This window comes from Bombina bombina, chromosome 3, assembly GCF_027579735.1.
Source record: "Bombina bombina isolate aBomBom1 chromosome 3, aBomBom1.pri, whole genome shotgun sequence".
In the NCBI taxonomy this organism is placed as follows: Eukaryota; Metazoa; Chordata; class Amphibia; order Anura; family Bombinatoridae; genus Bombina; species Bombina bombina.
This window is the reverse complement of record NC_069501.1, coordinates 695,207,882-695,231,972: the sequence shown is the minus strand read 5'-3', so window position 1 is coordinate 695,231,972 and position 24,091 is coordinate 695,207,882. Positions and strand designations below refer to the sequence as shown.

Below are 24,091 nucleotides of genomic sequence, written 5' to 3'. Positions count from 1 at the left end.
CAATTTTTTTCTTTCATGATTCAGATAGAGCATGCAATTTTTTTGGTATGCTTTGTTAAATGAGCAGCAATGCACAACTGGTTGCTGACTGAACACATGGGTGAGCCAATGACAATCGGTATATATATACAGCCCCCAATCAGCAGCTAGAACCTAGGTTCTTTGCTGCTCCTGAGCTTTCATAGATAAACCTTTAAGCAAAGGATAACAAGAGAAGAAAGCAAATTAAATAAAAGAAGTAAATTGGAAAGTTGTTTAAAATTGTATTTTCTATCAGAATCATGAAAGAAAAAGTTTGGGTTTCATGTCCCTTTAAGGCATGTTATGTAAATATTGCATATAATATATTAAGAAATATTAATACTAATTATTATAGATACTGTAAAAAATACATATATCCAGATGGTTTTTTTTAGATTTTTTTAAGTACATCTATAATAATTGTTTATTAATATTTTTAGTAAATAAATACATAACGCACCTTAATATAACTGATGTTGGGTTGGCACACTTGGAAAATGAATGTACTTCTGTCAGATTTATGTACGTGAAACCCGATAGAAGTACACTAATTCTTCAAGTGCGCTACCTCAACATTTTACAATCCAATGTTCTTCAAATAGAAGAAAATGTTCTTTTTATTTTAAAATATATTTTTCTATTTATATCTGATAATGTTCATTAAAAATATATCTATGTGAATATATATACAGATATAGGTACTATATATAGATATATAAAGGAATGTCTATTTAAAATACAAAGAATATTGTTCTGTAGTCTGTATAATTGATGCAGTAGTGCCATTGGACTCAATTCTACAAGCATTGTCCTGTATGTGAAGAACACTGAAATGTGTAAACGGGTTTTGCTTGCGGGCAAACAATTTACTTTCATCTTGTAATATGCACTCTAACCAGGGCACTTTAAAAGTTTATTTCAAGCAGTTTTAGCGCTCAAGCGAAAGTGCTAAATAGTGCTCCACTTGTAATCTGGCCCTCTATGTTGTTATTTATGTATTTATTTGTACTAGGGGATCCGTATTTTAAGGTGGGATTCCTTCATATTCATTAATTTCAGCAATTCCATAGCTAACAAAAATCCCATTATTCATGTATTGATTAAATCCCTCACTATGGTGTTTTAATCACACCTATTAACATCATTTAGTAACCAGTTCATTCTATTTTAGTTAAAGGGACATAAATGTTTCTTTCATGATTCATATAAAAACTTTAAATAGCTTTCCAATTCACTTCTATTTGCAAGGAGCTACCTGAACACATTGGCAAGCCAATAACAAGAGGCATATATGTGCATTCACCAATCTGCAGCTAGCTCACAACTCTAAACCTACTTAGGTATGCTGTTCAATAAAGGATAGCAATAAATAAATTGAAAAGTTGTTTAAAATTGTATGCTCAATCTGAATCATCAAAGAAAAATGTTAGGTTACACTGTCCCTTAATTGAGAAAGATATGGGAACTGGCCCAATGCTGATCCAGAAGAAATATTTGTATCACTTTGGTACATCTGTCTGCATTTCTGGATGCTCATAATCTCAGTTAGAAGTTATGTGTTTGGACAATATTCACTTGTTTTAGTCATTATCCTAAATGTTTACAAACCTAAACAGACTCTCCTTAAATTTCATTGTCCAAGTCCAAACATTATTCCTTCTAGCCTATTCCTCCAAATACTTGCAGGAAGGTAGTGCTACATTTCTGTGTTCTAACGAATTAGACCATGTCATTTTTGTGCTACAATGTATATTTTATGATGGTTTTGTAATGGTTTAAAGTTATGTACTAACCTTACATGTGTAGATCATCATTTTTGTTTGAAAGGGAAGAGTGGTATGAGCATACATACATGATCATATATAACTAATAACCAAAACATCATACTCCGTTAGGTATAATAATAATTTTATTAAATAGGAACTAGATGATAAGATAGAGTCATACAATAAAAGATAAGAACACATGATGTCCCTTTGTTCTCAGAACACGTTTATAATATGATATAATTTAACAGATTAGGCAATATTCAGGAAGTGAGAAAGAAAATTTTAATAAACATTCATTTATTTGTAAGAATGGATTGTAAAAGTAGCTCAGTATCATTTTTAGCAACTCAAGGTCCCTCTGTGAACTCTGAAGTATCAATCCCATCCTAATACAATATTTAATACCTCATTGTTTTTGTTCCTAAACATTTTCTGTATGAAATGCAAGATGGGGAAAAATTACCAAAATATTTTTTTGTCATCTAATACAGGGTTCTTCAAACCACGGGTCGGGTCCCTTTACTGGTTCTCAACACCATGTTTACTGGGTCGCAACTTATGTGCATGTTGTAGGAAAGTGTGTCTGGTTTGTGCTTTAAATGAGAGCGTGTGTTTTATAAGAGTGTATGTGTGTTATTACCTTTTACAACACGTTCAAGGGTGGCTACAATCAGGAATAAAGTACACACACATTTTAGTCACTTTGCCAAAAATTGCAGCTATCTTGTGAACAAGCATAAAAATAGGGTCACAAAGGCATTTGGTGTCATGGCCCTGGGTCTTGGGAAAAAAAGTTTGAAGAACCCTAATCTTATATATGTGTATGTTTTGCTGTTTGAAGAGGAACTCATCCAAAAAAAACAAAAAAACAAGAGAATGTTACATCCTATATGATGGTACTTTTATCTTTTTAAAGATCTATGTAGTTTTCTTTATATACATTTTTTTTTTTACAGAGCAAAGTTTGACCACCAGCATTAAGTCAGAATCTGGTATTAACAAGGATGCTAAAATTGACACAAACTGCAAGCATTTTATCCTAAAAACACTAAATGATGTGGGTTACCTCTCAACTCAGATTAATTTCAGCTGGGATTTGAAACAAATCATAAATCTGGGCACTGACAGCTGCAAAGAAAAATTACAGGTACAGTAACTAATAGCTTTTGCTTCGATTTCTTGTAATCTCAAGTACTGTTTCGTATGATTTAACCTATAACTACTTCTGATTTTCTCCACAATAAATTTTAATTTGTAGACACTGTGGGCTAGATAAAGGTTGGCACACTAACTGTTGCATGTGAGCAATATCTGGTTTATTGCTGGTTTGTACGTGTTGTAAGTAGCGTGCATATGACAAGTAGAAAGTAAACGTATTCGACTTCAGAGCTCTGGTTGACTGTTACGCTCGAGTAAAAAGTTTCACAAAATACATTCAAAATATTTAAAAGTAGTTACACTTATAATAACTGTCTAATACAAAATATTTTAAAAAGAAATTGCAATAAAAAGTTGTAAGGACTCAAAGATATGAGATCTAAAGTGTTAGAAATATATATATATATATATATATATATATATATATATATATATATATATATATATATATACTGTATATATTTTTATATGTGTGCACTAATGTATTTATATCAAAATCAACCCAAGAGATGCAAAGGGGCTCTCACTTGGAAAGAAAGACTACATATATAGCACACAAGGGGTTAATGTGTAATGAATTAACATTTATTGATTGGCAGAATTGGATTGCAAAGAGGGAGATAACTGTGCTCAAAAAGTGAACAGTTGCTGCTCAAAATTTAAAACATAACTTTTATTTGATGAAATTCACACATAAAACATAAGAAAATGCATAGTTAAAAACACTCTCAGGAGCAAAATAGCGGTCGAAGTGACCCTAGTCCTAGTTGATTTTGATAAGAGGATGCTATGATATGTAAATGTGCTGTAAGATAGTGAAACTGCCTGTCTTATCAGTTACTTACACCTACTTTCAATACAGTATGTCAGGAGGTTGAATTGTATCCACCAGATATAGATAGTAACACTGTATTTTCGGCTTCAGTGTAGAATGTGATATATACGTAATTGGTGGGAGGTGCACGCCCACTGGGGTTTAGTGTACCTTCTGTGCGTTAAATAGAGCTGCTATGTAACCTCTTAACTGAAAATGAACTGCTACTAAATTTAGCAAATAAAGCATAAGAGTTGTAAACTGCTCACTGGATTAAATGTAATTTATATGTTCATTATCACTCTAAATGCTTGAAAAGCACTATACAAGTTGATGTCTATACCTGCATCAACTGATATAACCCCTACTGTGGTTGGTAGGTAGCCAATAGAGTGCGTTCAATAATGTGCGGTCAAGTGTTTAAATAACAAAAATAGATTTCTTCTGAGATTATTGATCCAATTATACACTTAACAATTAATTGCACTTAGGTCTCAGATACATTATATATACATATATATATATATATATATATATATATATATATATATATATATATATATATGTGTGTGTCCTTATTTTAGCTTAAGTTCTGAACAACAAGAAACTAGTTCTTAAAATATTTTGCTAATAACAATGTAAATAGCACCTTTAAACATAGAGCGTGTTTATATATATATATGTTTGTTCTTGTGTCAGATTCAGCTTTATTAAAGATAATGCCCAATGTGTAGCTGCAGAAAGTAAGGTCTATAACGCTTCTTACACTTAGTCTAGTTTCATATTCCTATTGTGGTCCGTCCTCCCGTATGGTCTGTACAGGTAACTCAAGCATAAAAATTACTGTCACCTTCATAAACGGTACTGAAACCTTTACCTCTAATCGGTAAGTATAATGAGAGACAGTATCTAATGCCCTCTAATAGACCAGGACTGTATTTAATAGGTCAGATAGTTAGAAATACAGCCGTAATGGTCAAAGTGAGTAGAAGCTAAATCTCGGTGGTTATATCGTGTTACCAAAAGCACGCTGAGGCAATCTAAAATACAGAAGCTCAAAGACTCCTCACCATTTCCCTAACGTCCCTGACATGTTTCGCCCTAACGTCTTTTTCAAACCCTTTGAAAAAGCCGTTAGGGCGAAACATGTACATATACAAAATAAAGGAATATTCATTCGCCGTTAGTCGTCAGCCTAGAAGGATGTTCTGTGCCGGAGGTCTTCAAGATGGAGCCGTTCCTCGTTGGATGGATGAAAATAGAAGATGCCGCTTGGATGAAGCCTTCTCCCGGTCCGGATGTCCTCTTCTGTCTGGATAGGATGAAGACTTCTGCCGGTCTGGATGTCCTCTTCTGGCCCATCGGATGAAGACTTCTGGACGGATCGGATGACCACTGATGGCCGGCTGGGTGAAGATGGCTCAAGGTAGGGTGATCTTCAATGGGGTAGTGTTAGATTTTTTTTTAAGGGGGTATTGGGTGGGTTTTAGAGTAGGGGTGTGTGGGTGGTAGGTTGTAATGTTGGGGGGTATTGTATTCTTTTTTTTACAGGTAAAAGAGCTGATTACTTTGGGGCAATGCCACGCAAAAGGCCCTTTTAAGGGCTATTTGTAATTTAGTATAGGGTATAGCATTTTATTATTTTGTGGGAGTTTTTTATTTTATTAGAGGTTTAGATTAGGTGTAATTAGTTTAAACTTCTTGTCATTTTTTTTATTTTCTGTAATTTAGTGTTTATTTTTTTTCGTAATTTAGTGTTTTTTTGTTTGTTATTTAGTTTATTGAATTTAATTGTAATTAATTGTAGGTAGTTTAGGTCATTAGTTTAATGATAGTGTAGTGTTAGGTGTAATTGTAACTTAGGTTAGGATTTATTTTACAGGTAATTTTGTACTTATTTTAGCTAGGTAGCTATTAAATAGTTAATAACTATTTAATAACTATTGCACCTAGTTAAAATAAATACAAAGTTGCAAGTAAAATAAAAATAAATCGTAAGCTAGCTACAATGTAACTATTAGTTATATTGTAGCTAGCTTATGGTTTATTTTACAGGTAAGTATTTAGTTTTAAATAGGAATAATTTAAAACTGTAAGTGGATCTTCGGGGGTTAGTGTTAGGCTTTTTTTAAGGGTTTATTGGGTGAGTTTTAATTTTTTCATTAGGGTTTGGGCTTTTGAAAAAGAGCTAAATGTCCATTTAAGGGCAATGCCCATCCAAATGCCATTTTTTAGATTACGTTTTTATTTGAGGGGTTGGTTGTGTGGGTGGTGGGTTTTACTGTTGAGGGGGTTGTTTGTATTTTTATTTACAGGTAAAAGAGCTGATTTCTTTGGGAAAATTCCCCGCAAAAGGCCCTTTTAAGGACCATTGGTAGTTTATTGTAGGCTAGGGCTTTTTTTATTTTGGGGGGGCTTTTTTATTTTCATAGGGCTTTTAGATTAGGTGTAATTAGTTTAAATATTTGATAATTTATTTTTTATTTTGTGTAACTTAGTGTTTATTTTTTTTTGCAACTTAGTGTTTGTTATTTTGTGTGACTTAGTTGTTAGTTTTTTGTAACGTTGTAATTTTTAATAGTAGATTTAAATTATTTGAGTAGGGTTAGGTTTTTAACTATATAATATATTTACTTTATAGTTTAATGTAATTTTAGTATAATAGTTAGAATAGATTAATTATTAGTTTAATATAGTTTAATTTAAATCTAAAGGTAAGTTTAAATTTATTATAAGATAGGGATGAGTTAATATTTAATATAAAGTTAGCGGGTTGTTAGGTTTAGGGGTTAATAGGTTAATTTAGTTTATGGCGATGTGGGGGGCTGGCGGTTTAGGGGTTAATAGGTTTAGTAAGTGGTAGTGATGTGGGAGGCCAGTGGTTTAGGGGTTAATACATTTATTTCATTGCGGTGGGCTCCGGGAGCGGCAGGATAGGGGTTAATACCATTATGTAGGTGGCAGCTGTGTCGGGGCAGCAGATTAGGGGTTAATAAGTGTAATGTAGGTGGCAGCGGTGTAGGGGGCAGTAGATTAGGAGTTAATAAGTATAATATAGGTGGCAGCAGTGTAGGGGCGGCAGATTAGGGGTTAATAAGTGTAATATAGGTGGCAGAGTTGTCGGGGCGGCAGATTAGGGCTTAATAAGTGTAATGTAGGTTTCGGCGGTGTCGGGGCGGCAGATTAGGGGTTAATAAGTATACTGTAGGTGGCGGCGATGTCGGGGTGACAGATTAGGGGTGTTTAGACTCGGGGTACATGTTAGGGTTTTAGGTGTAAACATAACTTTTATTCTCCCATAGGAATCAATGGGATATCGGGCAGCAGCGAACATAAGCTTTCACTGCTTTCAGACTCCCATTGATTCCTATGGCATCCGCTGCCTCAAGGGCGGCGGATTGAAAACCAGGTACGCTGGGCCGGAATAGTGGCGAGCGTACCTGTTAGATATTTGATAACTTGCAAGAGTTGTCAGTGCCGAATTTGTATTCAGAACATCTGTAATGATGTAAGCATCGATCTGTGTCGGACTGAGACCGGCGGATCGTATGTTACGTCATAGATTTCAACTTTTGCCGGTCTGTAGGCTTTGATAAATAAGGGGAATCAGGCTCGCCACAATTACGCTGCGGAATTCCAGCGTATTTGCGGTTGACGGCTTGATAAATAGTCCTCTATGAATGAAAAAATATACGTGGGGGCTAGAAGGGGAAAGAAAAGTAAATGGGTTGATAGGGCCCCTTTTGGACCCTCAGGTCTATAGTTGCACAAAATTTCAATAGTAAGAATTGAAACTTTAGGATCACTCTTGGATCCTTAATGAAGCTTTAGGATCACTCTTGGATCTTTAACAGTATATATATATATATATATATATATATATATATATATATATATATATATATATATATATATATTCCTGTTTATGTAATATATAATATCGGTAGGGGCAATTCCACGCTCTATTGTGGGAATCTCTCACCAACTTTAAATCTTTCCCTAATTTAATTAAATCTATGAGGATCTTGTCTGTATAATCATATTTAGATTTCTACTTCCCTCTTATTTCAGTTCTTTTGACAAGACATGCATTTTAGCCATTCAGTGCTTTGCTGACTTTTAAATAACTCCATGGGAGTGAGCACAATGTTATCTATATGACAGACATGAACTAGCAGTGTCTAACTGTAAAAAACGGTCAAAATACTATGAGATAAGAGGCAGTTCAATGGCTTATAAATTAGCATATGAACCTACCTAGGTATAGCTTTCCAGAAAGAATACCAAGAGAGCAAACCAAATTTGATGATAAAAGTAAATTGGAAAGTTGTTTAAAATTGCATGCTTTATTAGACTCATGAACGTTTAATTTAGACTGATCTGTAAAATGCCAGAAGCAGAGATGCCGTTGGTGCTTGTTGAATGGAGCAGTGCCAGATCTTTAGAGTTTGATGCTGGACATGGATGAAAGTAACACATTTTATAACTTTGTGTAGGTCTTATAAGGACTTTTATGTTTCGTTATGTTATTACTCATATGTTCAAGGGCTAGATAATGCATTGTTTTATATGCTTATGCAACTATATCAAAAGCAGGACATTCTAAACTTAAAGGGGATTATACTGAAAAGCGTTCCCTTATTTTTAACAAAGACAAGCAGTTAAATATGTTAAGTTTGTTTTCTCCATGAACAACTGTTAAGTAAAACCTGTTTCAAATTAAAGTGAAACTAACAGGAAGTGAATGGTTGAACAATTGAATCCTGGGACTGGGAAAAAGTTGGTTTACTCATCCGAGGAAAATCTACTTTTCCAAAAAACAAAGCCATAGTAATACATTTTGAAAACATTCTCTTTTTAGATGGAACAGAGACATTTCTTGAGTATCATTATCCTTAAAATTGAATTCACCTGACTTTTCACATAATAAATAAGGCTGCAATATCAAGAGAAGTTTGGTTATAAAGTGCATTGGGAGAATACAGATACTTACAGACACTATTTTCCTGATGTCTATCAAAGAACTGCTTCATTGAACATGCATCTGGTTTCAACAAGGGAGCTCATTCTCCTGTTTACTGTTTCTGTGAACATTATGCTTATGGCAGCCTGTATGGCACTTTAAGCTTCATATTTTATTGCAAAATATAAAATAGCACATGCCACAATCTTGAAGAAATGAAGAAATCTGCAGTATAAGGCACAGACCACTAACTGTGGGGCTAATCATAATAGTAGTAGTAATAATATAGTAGTTTGACTTAGGGGCTCATTGAGTTAAATTATTTTGCTGACTCTAGCAATAAAGAATTCTGCTTTTATTTATAGGGCTGCCTTAAGGATCTGACAGAAGGAATTGAGTATGCTGCCAAGATATTAAATGAAATTCCCCAGGAAGTCATTCAGCAACATTCTGAGAGAACCTCAAAGGCAGAGAGGGAAGGAAATGGGCAAGGTAAGTCATACTTAATGATCTTGGTTGGCGTCCATTGATCTGCTGAAGGATCCTTTAGGGACCTGGGTATATATAAAAATCTTTAAAATTGTGGTTTGAATGTTCTATTCTACTATTAGTCCCTGCCATTGCATTTTCATGCTAAAATGAGCTGGATATTTCTAGGTATGAGCCAAATTCCAGAAAGCACTTCAAATAAAATGATTTTAATATTCTGCCAAGCACATGCTAAAATAATAATCTCAAAAATATGGTGGGCATTAACACAGGCATTTTCCATTGTATTTCATACTGTGCATACACTTAATATATAGATGTATTGTACAGAAGTGATAAGTCATTAGGCAGTAATATTGTGCTCTACTTCAGCAATTTACTTTTATAACACCTTTTCTTAGTTTTAGGTGTCGTTTTAAATAAAATGGTGATCTATTTCCACACATTTCATCCATTTAAGCAGGGAATATTGCTAGGTTACAAAAATCAAGAAAAAACAGGGTCAATACACCCTCTAGAAGGCGCTATATATATTGCCACAATACCTTAAATGGATGTGCAGACACTCATGACATTAGGGGTGTGTATATATATATATATATATATATATATATATATATATAATCACCAGACATATATATAAGAATAAATCAATACAAGTGCATGGCTCTTTTTACTAGCCCAATGTCTCTTAACATGAGGTCAAACAATAGGTATATCGTTATAATCCCCCGGTCCCAAGGACAGTCCTTATAGTGTAATGTATTTCTTGAGTGTAGTAGATGGAAAAATGGTCCGTGGAGGGAGGGCAGCACTCTAACTTCACCACAAAAGGTCAGCAGTTCTGTAAACAACAAGGAAAGGAGAAAGGCGCCGTATGTGTGAATCAATCACCCACTAGATAAAAGCACAAATACAATGCAGGGTACTCACATGATATAGAGGCACCCAAGTGTGCCAACAGAAACAGGCTGGTTTTCAACAGCAGACGAGCTAGCTGAACCAAGGCAATCACTGGATACACAGGTATGTTGAGAACCAGAGAGAAGAATAGGCCCAGGTGCTGTTTCACTACTACCAAAAGTAGCAGTCAGGAGGATGCAGAGGGCGGGTACACCACAGCTTCCCCAAGGTAGCATAGAAAAATACACACAGCAATGAGAGTTACTAATTATAAAATTGTTTAATATGACATTAAAAACAAGATTAATAACAACTCATGCTGTAATGTGCATAATAAGGCAATGCAACGAGTTTCACGGTTTCCACCATTTCATCAGGCATAGACCATGGTGTACAATAAGCCCTTAAATAAGGCTACGCTACCTAAACTCAAAAGGGTATGACCCAACCCCCTACAATCAACAAACCAATCAGGACGCCTTTTGTCTAATTAGTACTCAAGTTGTCTCACCTGAAATCCTGGTACTGCTCTCTATTTGATAAGAGCTATGTATATTCTCAAATATAAATATTCTATATATATATAATATAATATAATAGTGTCTCTTTAAAGACAACTTATTGCTGCAGTTTATCAATCACATCTTACGGTTGTCACAATTATCGATGTTGTCTGTGATTTTTATATATATATAATGCAACGTTAAAGTGTTAAAGGGGCAGTATACTGTAAAATAGTTTTTCCCTTAATGTATTTACAATTGCTTTTTTTACCAACTGCAGAGTAAAAATGTATGAAAATTAGCTTTTTAAGGCTTATTTGTGTATATTAAAGCTCGGATTTTGTGTTTTGAAGCCACAGCCTAATAAAATAGGTTGAGCTTGTAGGTATAATCAGATCTCATTACTGTATCACATTGTGCACATATACCTGCTTCTTTATCTTATATCTGTCCTTAAAACAATCACCAATACTTTGAGAGAACAATGGAAAATCAACATGTTATTACCTTATCTCTGCTTTATCACACTAGGAGTGTAATTTCTTCTGCTGGCTGTGTTTACAAAGCTTATCTATAGCTGGTACGCGCGGCCACAAACTTTCAGAATAGGTGGGGATACCACATGCTAAATTAACAATTTCAAATGCCAATATAAGGGTAAAGGAGCTACTTGTAAACAATTTAATACACTCCAGCAGATAAAGTGGATCATTGGGAACAAATTAAAGAGGAGAAAATTTTTGAGTAAACTGTCCCTTTAAGCTTAAAAAGGTGAATGTACCTGCATGGGATTGTATGGATTTGAATCATGTACTGATGGTAACGTTTTTAAATTACCTTTTTAGTGGATGGAGTGTATTTACGGATATAGATGAACGTATTATACCCACAGAACTGAGTTAGTGTGACATTAGAAGCCAGTGAGCTACATTCCTAATAGGACAATGTGCATCACTGAAAACCACCAATCCAAAGTACTGTTGACAGTTACGCCTCCCTTCTTCATTCATAGATGGTTACTGATGTGCTACAAGCAAACAGGGGAACGCCCTCACTGGGTTTAGTATCTTATCAGCGATAAACAAGGGGGCGGCACCTTCCTAAGTCACTTCAGAAAGAGTGGCTCGTACACTCTGAGGAATCTCGCAGGGGAAGCCCCTCAACATGTGTTGTAACCAATCATTATGAGGGTAAACACAGGTGGATAACACCCCATAGCGTGTCACTACCAGTACGAATGAGAGAACAGTGAAAGATATAGCAACAAATATCCACCTGTGTTTACCCTCATAATGACTGGTAGAACTACATTAGGAGGAACAAGACTGGGGGATGCCATGGTTGGGATTGGTGTGTTGTGGGTGGGCTTGAAGGGGTCAGGGCATGTCATAAGTGAAACTAGTCTGTCTATCTATCTATCTATCTGTCGATTGATCTATGAATCTATCTATCTGCATGTCGATCTATCTATATCTATCTGTTGGTCTGTCTGTCTATCTATCTATCTATCTATATATCTATTTTGACCCACTACTGTACAGTTTATATACACTGTTTTTGATGACTGTCTATTAATAACATTTTCAAACAAACTGCTTATGTATAAAGTGTGTTACCGACTGGTATATTTTGGGGTTTGGCATAAGGGCAAAAACTGTTTGGGCTAGATTACGAGTTGTGCGTCAGGGTAAAAAAGCAGCATTAACAGGTCCTAACGCTGCTTTTTTACGTCTGCTGGTTTTACGAGTCTTGCAGGTTTAGGGGCCCGCACTCTTTTTTGGCCTTACCGCAAAACAACTTACATAAAGTCTTTTTTCTATGGGACTTCTATAGCGCCGGTATTACGAGTCTGTCCTGGGAGGCCAAAAAGTGAGCGGTACACCCTCTACCTCCAAGATCCCTAGCGCATTCTAAAGTCAGTAGTTATGAGTTTTACACTACAACGCCATAGCATAAAACTCATAGCTAAAGTGCTAAAACGTACACTAACACCCATAAACTACCTATTAACCCCTAAACCGAGGCCCTCCCGCATTGCAAATACTAAAATAACATTTTTAACCCCTAATCTGCCGCTCCGGACATCGCCGCCACTATAATAAACATATTAACCCCTAAACCGCCGCACTACCGCCTCGCAAACACTAGTTAAATAATATTAACCCCTAATCTGCTATACCCAACGTCGCCACCACTATATTAAATGTATTAACCCCTAAATCTAAGTCTAACCCTAACACCCCCTAACTTAAATATAATTTAAATAAATCTAAATAAAATTCCTATCATTAACTACATTATTCCTACTTAAAACTAAATACCTATAAAATAAACCCTAAGCTAGCTACAATATAACTAATTGTTACATTGTAGCTAGCTTAGGGTTTATTTTTATTTTACAGGCACGTTTGTATTTATTTTAACTGGGTAGAATAGTTACTAAATAGTTATTAACTATTTAATAACTACCTAGCTAAAATAAAGACAAAAGTACCTGTAAAATAAAACCTAACCTAAGTTACACTAACACCTAACACTACACTACAATTAAATAAATTACCTAAATTAAATACAATTAAATAAATTAAATACAATTAGCTAAAGTACAAGAAAACACCCTAAATTACAGAAAATAATAAACAAATTACAAGATATTTAAACTAATTACACCTAATCTAATAGCCCTATCAAAATAAAAAGCCCCCCAAAATAAAAAAAACCTAGCCTAAACTAAACTACCAATAGCCCTTAAAAGAGTCTTTTGCGGGGCATTGCCCCAAAGAAATCAGCTCTTTTACCTTAAAACAAAAATACAAACACCCCCCAACAGTAAAACTCACCACCCAAACAACAAACCCCCCAAATAAAAACCTAACTAAAAAAACATAAGCTCCCCATTGCCCTGAAAAGGGCATTTGCATGGGCATTGCCTTTAAAAGGGCAGTTAGCTCTTTTGCGGCCCAAAGCCCTAACCTAAAAATAAAACCCACCCAATACACCCTTAAAAAAAAAAAACGGGCAGAAGTCTTCATCCAGACAGCATCTTCTATCTTCATCCATCTGACGTGGAGCGGCTCCATCTTCAAGACATACAACGAGGAGCATCCTCTTCATCCGGAGTCTTCTTACTGAATGAAGGTTCCTTTAAATGACGTCATCCAAGATGGCGTCCCTTAGATTCCGATTGTCTGATAGAATCAGCCACTCGGAATTAAGGTAGAAAAAAATCATTAAAGTTCAATCCTATTGGCTGATCTAATCAGCCAATAGGATTGAGCTCACATTCTATTGACTGATTGGAACAGCCAATAGAATGCGAGCTCAATCCTATTGGCTGATTGGATCAGCCAATAGGATTGAACTTCAATGCTATTGGCTGATTGCATCAGCCAATAGGATTTTTTCTACCTTAATTCCAATTGGCTGATAGAATTCTATTAGCCAGTTGGAATCTAAGGGATGCCATCTTGGATGATTTCATTTAAAGGAACCTTCATTCAGTAAGAAGACTCCGGATGAAGATGATGCTCCGTGTCGGATGTCTTGAAGATGGAGCCGCTCCGCGTCGGATGGATGAAGATAGAAGATGCCGTCTGGATGAAGACTTCTGCCCGTCTGGAGGACCACTTCGCACGGCTTCGTTGAGGACTTCGGCCTGGTTGGATGAAGACTTCTGCTTCCTTGAAGATGGATGTCCTTTCTTTAGAGCAGTAAGTCGATCTTCAGGGGGTTAGTGTAGGTTTTTTTAAGGGTGTATTGGGTGGTTTTTATTTTTAGATTAGTGCTTTGGGCTGCAAAAGAGCTAACTGCCCTTTTAAGGGCAATGCCTATCCAAATGCCCTTTTCAGGGCAATGGGGAGCCCTTTTAAGGGCTATTGGTAGTTTAGTTTAGGCTAGGGTTTTTTTTTTATTTTTTTATTTTTTTTTATTTTGATAGGGCTATTAGATTAGGTGTAATTAGTTTAAAGATCTGTAATTTGTTTATTATTTTCTGTTATTTAGTGTTTGTTTTTTTGTACTTTAGCTAATTGTATTTAATTTATTTAATTGTATTTAATTTAGGTCATTTATTTAATTGTAGTGTAGTGTTAGGTGTTAGTGTAACTTAGGTTAGGTCTTATTTTACATGTACTTTTGTCTTGGCTGATTGGAACAGCCAATAGAATGCAAGCTCAATCCTATTGGCTGATTGCATCAGCCAATAGGATTTTTTTCTATCTTAATTTTGATTCATTCAGTAAGAAGACTCCGGATGAAGAGGATGCTCCACGTCAGATGTCTTAAAGATGGAGCCGCTCCGCGTCGGATGGATGAAGATAGAAGATGCCGCCTGGATGAAAACTTCTGCCCGTCTGGAGGACCACTTCGCCCGGCTTGGATGAAGACTTCTCACGGCTTCGTTGAGGATTTTGGCCCGGATGGATGAACTGCCGCTTCCTTGAGGATGGATGTCTGGTCTTCAGAACAGTACGTCGATCTTCAAGGGGTTAGTGTTAGGTTTTTTTAAGGGTGTATTGAGTGGGTTTTATTTTTAGATTAGGGCTTTGGGGCACAAAAGTGCTAACTGCCCTTTTAAGGGCAATGCCTATCCAAATACCCTTTTCAGGGCAATGGGGAGCTTAGGTTTTTTTAGTTAGGTTTTTATTTGGGGGGTTTGTTGTGTGGGTGGTGGGTTTTACTGTTGGGGGTGTTTGTATTTTTTTTTTACAGGTAAAAGAGCTGATTTTAAGGGCTATTGGTAGTTTAGTTTAGGCTGTTTTTTTTATTTTTGGGGGGCTTTTTTATTTTGATAGGGCTATTAGATTAGGTGTAATTAGTTTAAATATCTTGTAATTTGTTTATTATTTTCTGTAATTTAGTGTTGTTTTTTTTTACTTTAGCTAATTGTATTTAATTTATTTAATTGTATTTAATTTAGGTAATTTATTTAATTGTAGTGTAGTGTTAGGTGTTAGTGTAACTTAGGTTATGTTTTATTTTACATGTACTTTTGTCATTATTTTAGCTAGGTAGTTATTAAATAGTTAACTATTTAATAACTATTCTACCTAGTTAAAATAAATACAAACTTGCCTGTAAAATAAAAATAAACCCTAAGCTAGCTACAATGTAACTATTAGTTATATTGTAGCTAGCTTAGGGTTTATTTTATAGGTAAGTATTTCGTTTTAAATAGGAATAATGTAGTTAATGATATGAATTTTATTTAGATTTATTTTAATTATATTTAAGTTAGGGAGTGTTAGGGTTAGGGTTAGACTTAGATTTAGGGGTTAATACATTTAATATAGTGGCGGCGACGTTGGGGACGGCAGATTAGGGGTTAATAGTATAAAATGTAAGTAGGTGGTGGCGATGTTAGGGATAGCAGATTAGGGGTTAATATTATTTAACTAGTGTTTGTGAGGCAGGAGTGCAGAAGTTTAGGGGTTAATATGTTTATTATAGTGGCGGCGATGTCCGGAGCAGTAGATTAGGAGTTAAAAAATATAATGTAGGTGGCGACGATGTCGGGGGCGGCAGATTAGGGGTTAATAAGTTTAAGATTAGGGGTGTTTAGACTCGGGGTTCATGTTAGGGTGTTAGGTGTAAACATAAATTTTATTTCCCCAAAGGAATCAATGGGGCTGCGTTACTGAGTTTTACGCTGCTTTTTGGCAGGTGTTACACTTTTTCTCAGTCAGCTCTCCCCATTGATGTCTATGGGGAAATCGTGCACGAACACGTACGACCAGCTCACCGTTTACTTAAGCAGCGCTGATATTGAAGTGCGGTAAGGAGCTCAATTTTGCTCTATGTTCACTTCTTGCCTTTTAACGCCGGGTTTGTAAAAACCTGTAATACCAGTGCTGCAGGTAAGTGAGCAGTGAGACAAAACTGCTCGTTAGTACGCACAGCTCATAACGAAAAACTCGTAATCTGGCCGTTTGTTTTTTAGAATGAGAATGTCTGTTTTTTTAAATAAATGAATAAATAAAATCAACTGTGATATAAATTGAAATACCTCTATTATATGCAAGAAAGAAAAACAAATTAATTTTAAGATTCCTTTAAAACTTGCAGCTAAAGCAGAAACAACAGATATTATTACAAATATAGGAAATTTGATATAAACCAGACATCGACATGGTCTTGTTAATACAATCTGTTCTTCTGTATTTATTTGTAATAGAATTGTTGCATACTGTAAAAAGTGTCTTGCAAACAATTATATCTATATTTTGTTATCAGATGAAGGATTGCTCTCTGGCTGTGTACATGAAAATGATGAGGATTCCCGAAGAGCGCCAAATGCAGATCAGCAAATTTACAAAACTTCCTTATCAGCTGGAGATGCAGTAAAACTCACTAATCACATCCTTGTCCTTTTATATCAGGTATTTTGGTGGTTCTCAAAATAGAAAACACATGACATTAGACATGTTTAAAATGTTTTATTATTCTGCAAATAGAACAATTCTTTAAACACAAGCTATTAATAATCTTAGCCTTCTCTGCTGATCTTTTAAAATGACATGCATCTGAAAACATAAACTATTTGACCCATCATAATATTAATAAAAAAACTTTGCAATATAATGCAGCTAAAAATAATACTTTCTTCATTATTTATTTAAAGGGACAGTAAAGTCAAAATTACACTTAAATGGATTGGATGGATCATTACATTTTAAACAACTTTTCAATTTACTTCTATTATAAATTTTGCTTAGTTCTATTGGTATCATTTGTTAAAGAGTAATCCTGTGTGAGCTCAGAAGCGTGCACATGTCTTTAGTCATCTGGCAGCAGTGTTTGCAACATTGTTTATAGCAATGTTATACATAGTTGCAAATACTGCTGCCATAGACTACTATAGACACAAGCACGCTCCTAAACTCCTATCCTCCTATGTAGCTTTTCTCTTCAACAAAGGATACCAAAGAAGCACATTTGAAAATAAAAATTGAATTTGCTGTCCTTTTAAGTTTATATGTTTGATGTCCAAGTTTCATAGCATACAGAGGCTCTGCCCAAAATGCCAATATTTTTAATTTACGATTTGGAACCTTTAAATGCAGCTCAGGTTTTCTTTGGCTTCCATCCTAATGTAATATCAATCCAATTGGAGATCATCTATTTTAATAATATAGACCAAGTGAGATAAATTTAAAACATTATTTGGATTTCCGGCATTTAAATTGTTAATAGACACAAAACCAACAATATACAATCTTTTTTTGCTTTTTAAAGAATGTCATGAGGTCAGAAAAATCATGCTCAAATTGGGACCCATTTAAAATGGTGCACCAGCATACGCAAGCACAACTTACTACTGCACAAGAAATCACTTCTTGCTCTCACCAGTCGAGGGAGCTCTTGTGTTATCAATCAGCCCAAATTGATTAGTCTGGGATCTTTTTACTTTGCCACCTAACAGCCACTGCTTGTTAACGTGTGCTTGCAGGGTCACTAGAGTCTTCGCTGCAGGGGCTCTGTCTCTGCATTCACAAACATTATAAACTGAACTCATTGGGGCTGATTTAACATGCTGCGAATGCAAGAGTTTCCTCACCAGCTGTCAGGCTTGCCGGAAAACATAAGTTAAGAAGCAGTGGGAGGCGGCATTGCACAAGCAGTTCAAAAGGAATGCTTGTGCACTGTTAAATGCAGACAGCGTATGCTGTTGGCATTTAGCGATGTCGGGCGGACATGATCAGCTACAGCTTACATTTAGTAAATCGGCCCCATTGACTCATTATTGCTAAGGACTGCCATGTATTGTAATGTTTTGTTGTAGTTTTATTTGATATATGCACAATTAAAGGGACACTGAACCCACAATTTTTCTTTCGTGTTTCAGATAGAGCATGCAATTTTAAGCAACTTTCTAACTCACCCCTATTATCACATTTTCTTCATTCTCTTGTTATCTTTATTTTAAAAGCAAGAATGTAAGTTTAGATACCGACCCATTTTTGGTGAACAACCTGGGTTGTTCTTGCTGATTGGTGGATAAATTCACCCACCAATAAACAAGGGCTGTCCAGGGTTTCTGAACCAAAAATTGGCTAGCTCCTTAGCCTAAATGCCTTCTTTTTCAAATAAAGATAGCAAACGAAGAAAGAAAAATTGATCATAGGAGTAAATTAGAAAGTTGCTTACAAGTGCATGCTCTATCTGAATCACTAAAGAAAAAAAATTGGGTTCAGTGTCCCTTTAAGACATTCCTATAATTTTGTGTTAACACTTTTTAGGTCAAACATTTATTTTCCACCATGAGCATACATTTTGATGATTGTATTGTATTTCTATATATTTTACAGTTTACAGTGTGATCTGTGGAATATTTCAAGATTTTTATATATCCAGAAAAAAACAGTTTCTGTAAATTGTGAAGATATTCTGGCCTCTATTTATCAAGCTGTCAACCGCAAATACACTGGAATTCCACAGCGTATTTGTGGCGAGCCTGATTCGCCTTAGTTATCAAACCCTACAAACCGGCAAAAGTAGAATTTAGTGACGTAACATATGATCCACCGGACTCAGTCCGACACAGATCGATGCTTACGTCACTACAGATGTTCTGAACACAAGTTCGGCACTATCTGACTATTTTTGGAAGTTATCAAATTCATACCAGGTACTCTGGGCACTTTTCCTGCCCAGCGTACCTGGTTTTCAATCCGCCGCCCTGAAGGCAGCGGATACCATAGGAATCAATTGGAGTCTGAAAGCAGCGAAAGCTCATGTTCGCTGCTGCCTGATATCCCATTGATTTCTATGGGAAATGTCTACACCTAACACCCTAACATGTACCCCGAGTCTAAACACCCCTAATCTGCCCCCCTACACCGCCGCAACTAAATAAAGTGTTTAACCCCTAAACCGCCACTCCCGAAGCCCACTGTCACCTACATTATACTTATTAACAACTAATCTGCCCCCTATACTGCCACAACTCTAATAAATGTATTAACCCCTAAACCGCTGCTCCCAGAGCCCACCACAACTCTAATAAAGTGTTTAACCCCTATTCAGCCGCCCCTACACCGCCGCCACCTTTATTATATTTATTAACCCCTAATCTGCCCCCCCCTACACCGCTGCCACCTACCTACATTTATTAAACCATAATCTGCCGCCCCCAACATCGCAGACACTATATTAAATTTATTAACCCCTAAACCTAAGTCTAACCCTAACCCTAACACCCACTAACGTAAATATAATTTAAATATATCTAAATAAAATTACTATCATTAAATAAATTATTCCTATTTAAAACTAAATACTATAAAATTAACCCTAAAATAGCTACAATATAACTAATAGTTACATTGTATCTAGCTTAGGTTTTATTTTTATTTTACAGGCAAGATTGTATTTATTTTAACTAGGTAGAATAGTTATTAAATAGTTATTAACTATTTAATAACTTCCTAGTTAAAATAAATACAAATATACCTGTAAAATAAAACCGAACCTAAGTTACAATTACACCTAACACTACACTATAATTAAATAAATTCCCTAAATTAAATACAATTAAATACAATTAAAAACAATTATCTAAAGTACAAAAAAAACAAACACTAAATTATAGAAAATAATAAAATAATTACAATTTTTTTAAACTAATTACCCCTAATCTAATCCCCCTAATAAAATAGCCCCCCAAAATAATAAAAAGCCCTACCCTATACTAATTATGAATAGCCCTTAAAAGGGCCTTTTGCGGGGCATTGCCCCAAAGTAATCAGCTCTATTACCTGTAAAAAAAAAGTACAATACCCCCCCCCCCCCTCCGTCGATGGCTTGATAAATAAAGGCCTCTGTAGGAAATAGAATTTTTTTTCCCCAAACGGCTAAGACTGTTGTATTGGATTAATCCAAAAAGTAAAATATGAAAACGCTTGCAGAAACTGTTGTTAATAATGGATTTGAAAATCCCAAGAGTATCTTATGTGTTTTTTGAAGTGTGCAGACGATTGGAATCCAAGCAAAAAAACAGGTTATCCTTTGAACTGATTTGATTTTGAAAACATTTTCACACTTCAAAATCCTGTTCACATAGCTCTTCTGACATACTTAGATAGAGCCCTATTTTTAGTACATTTACGCTGGGCATTCTTTTGAGTGATTGATGTGTATAACGAAAACTATCTTGGAGTTAAAGGGACACTAAACACTAAATACATTTCATACACCTCCTTCTTATTATGGGTGCTGCCATTTTGGAATCCAGGTTTTACTGTAGGTATCTGAAGGAGAGTTGCTGCACATGTGCAAACACATCAGCACTAGAATGTTATGAGTGACTCATTTTAACATGGCAGCACAGGTGACTAGACAGAGACAGGGAATAACCTAAATATTGTGCTTATATAAAGTATTCAGTGTACAATAACCCTTTAAAGAAACATAGAAGCAGGTATTTTTGAAAACAATGTTATTGTCAAGTTGAATCTGTCTTTAGCTATTGCCATATCACAAGTATTTACTTTTTCAGTCAAAACTATAAGGGAAGAAAGCATGTTTAATGAATATTGTAAGCAATTTTTGTATATATGGGAACATTTTATTCTTTGTTTAAATGCAATGGCCATAAACACTATAGTTACTAGTTACTATTGATATTATAAAAGTATTCTGTTACACATTTATGTACCTTTTGCAATTTTAGCGGGATGTGACAGAGGAGTTACTGTCTAAAACAGCGCCCATTTGGAGTCAGCCTTTGTGTTATGAACATGATGGCAACACTCTGGAGATCAATGTAAAGGTAAGATGATGGCAACACTCTAGATGTAATGGTAACTTAATTCGCTATACACATTTGAAGCATCAAGTTTATAAAGCACAATACACTGTTTTTGGGGAAAGGAGACAATAAGTGCATATCTTTTCTTCACTGCACCTTGTGGGTGCATATTTATATACCCATCTGGCTGCCTGTTTTCTTGAGGCATTTATTTCCCTTTTGTGCATCACTGGGAAATAAAGCCGACCAGAGGTTGTACCACCTGCCTTAAAGAGTGTGCTGCTATATATCTGCTCCTGTCCCTCAGTGATAGAAAGGTCAAGTAAGCACTGTTGCACTGCTTGGACGCATGTATAATAGCAGGTCCTGTTTAATTTTAACAGAACAGAAGCGCAAGCAGGCAGGCCAGTATTGGGTGTCAAATATGAATTAAGGGCTAGATTACAAGTGGAGCGCTAAATTATTGCATGCCCACAAAAGAGTGTACGATAATTAACCCGCCATTACAAGTGGCTGGTTATTGCTATGTTAGCTCATTTTAGCAATTAACACTCCGAAAATTAACCAGAGATTAGTTCTCTGGTTAGTTTTCTAAAAGAGCCCCAAATTCCCTCAAAATATAGGGCATTATAGTTTTTATAAAAAAAAATAAAAAAATAACTGCACTAGGCAGTTTTGGGACTTTAAAGTTGGTGGGAGTTAGAAAAAAAACGGCACTGAAAACTGCCTTTACATTGCGGTCTATGGAAACTGTGTGTTCCCATAGACCGCTATGTAAATATATATGTATATGCTTATATAAATATATATTTATGTGTTAATATGTGTATATACACATATTAACACATACATATATATGTATATATTCATATATATTTAAAAATGCTGCCTATTGCTGTGCTATTTACCCCCTTCACTGTGTGAGGTTCTGATGCAGTCTCTGATGGAATTAGAATAAGGCTCCCATACGAGCCTATGGAAGCGTAATCTTGTGAGCGCAATGCTTCCTCACAATGCAAACGGGAGCTCATGTTCACATTGTGATTTACTTGTAATACCTGTGCTCCACTTGTAATCTAGCCCTTAAAGTTTAATAAAACTCTATTCAATACAATAAATACAATCCATTAAGAAAAGATAATTCTTTACTGTTCTTTTAACTTAAACCTAAACTAGCAGCAACTTAAGTTTACACAAATATTTAACATTTTACAATAATTTGATCTCAATACAAACTTTAAAAACTCTTCTAATAAGAATGGAATTTGCTCATAGTCTCCTGAATGTTTCACCATACATTATTTCATGTTTCTTAATCTCTTCTGATATTCACAACTGGGGCAGCACCATTAAAGTGAAGGTCCATTTTGATGAATTAGTGCCCAGTTTCTAATAAACCGATTAAAAACAAGGGCACTTTAATTAATCAAAATTGACATTTCACTGTTTTCTTCAAAAATGTATCTTTTAATCCTGAATGCCACTCCTGCGATTCCCCCGGCCTTCGGAAGCCTCTGCAGACGTTAGAAATGACTAATCAGGCTTCCTCCAATCACAGCTTCCCCCCAGGGGAATCTTGGCCTGATGCAACGCTGTGATTGGAGGAAGCCGGATTCATCATTTTGGACCCGCGAAGACGGCTTGTGACGGGCGGAGGAAGTGCTGGAGCGGTAGCCAGGATTAAAAGGTACGTTTTTGAAGAAAACAATGAAATGTCAATTTTGATGAATTAAAGTCCCCTTGTTTTTAATATTTTTATTAAAAACCGGGCACTAATTCATCAAAATGGACCTTCACTTTAAGACAGAAACTTATGATAAGATGTTTGTAATTGTGAAAATACACTTTTTGAATTGTATGAGGCTAGAAAAGTACATTTCAATAGTTTTTTTGTAACTAGTGATATTGGTTAAATTATGTGATCATCTGTACTGCAATTTAGTTTGCAAGACGTAGTTTTATAAATCCTTGCTAACAGAATATACATTCCTTAAAATGTCCTAATGTTATTTATCTAAACATATCTTGTTCATAGATTGGTGACTCTGATATCATCTATGGGTATGAGTACCAAGGATTAGCCGAACATCAACTCATCACTCCACTAACTGAGAGAACTTTTCTCAGCATCATCACTGCAGTTTCGTATGGCATGAGTGCACTGTGCATAGATACAGAGGTATATGAGAATGAGATTAGTAGAATAATGCTGACCAATCAGTGTGGCTCATTTAGTTGATGTACATAAGCTATTTTAATGAAGATTATCAACCAATCAGTGTGGCTCATTTAGTTCATGTGCACAAGGTATATTGTCCCATAAGCGAATGGAGAAGAAGATTTTTGTAGTTTTTATAAACGCATACGAAACAAAATGGCCATCAAGCTATGCAATGTATGGCATTTAAATTGCACATACTAATGCTCACTATAGATATATACAATTTGCAGAAGTTTCATGAAAATTTGCAATTGTTTTATTTCACGAAGGCGACTGCGCAGTGCGAATTTTAACTGTAATATTGTCTTTGAGGGTTATGACTATGTGTAATCATGTGTCTATTACACTGTAATATTGTTAAATATTGTAAAACAAATGCATAACGTGTAAAAACTTGGTTTTAATGAAGATTATCAACCAATCAGTGTGGCTCATTTAGTTCCTGTACATAAGCTATTTTAATGAATATTATCAACCGATCAATGTGGCTCATTTGACCAATG

General features: G+C 35.3%; 1 protein-coding gene across 1 annotated transcript in view; it reads left to right on the top strand.

Moving 5' to 3' along the window:
- Positions 1-24,091, top strand: part of LOC128652486 (uncharacterized) — an 868,114-nt gene that overhangs the window by 246,579 nt on the left and 597,444 nt on the right. The window contains exons 38-43 of the mRNA XM_053705422.1: positions 2,821-2,937; positions 9,091-9,221; positions 15,239-15,243; positions 16,852-16,997; positions 21,290-21,388; positions 23,403-23,546. Of these exons, the coding sequence (XP_053561397.1) occupies positions 2,821-2,937; positions 9,091-9,221; positions 15,239-15,243; positions 16,852-16,997; positions 21,290-21,388; positions 23,403-23,546 (642 nt within the window). The remainder of the gene's footprint in view (positions 1-2,820; positions 2,938-9,090; positions 9,222-15,238; positions 15,244-16,851; positions 16,998-21,289; positions 21,389-23,402; positions 23,547-24,091) is intronic.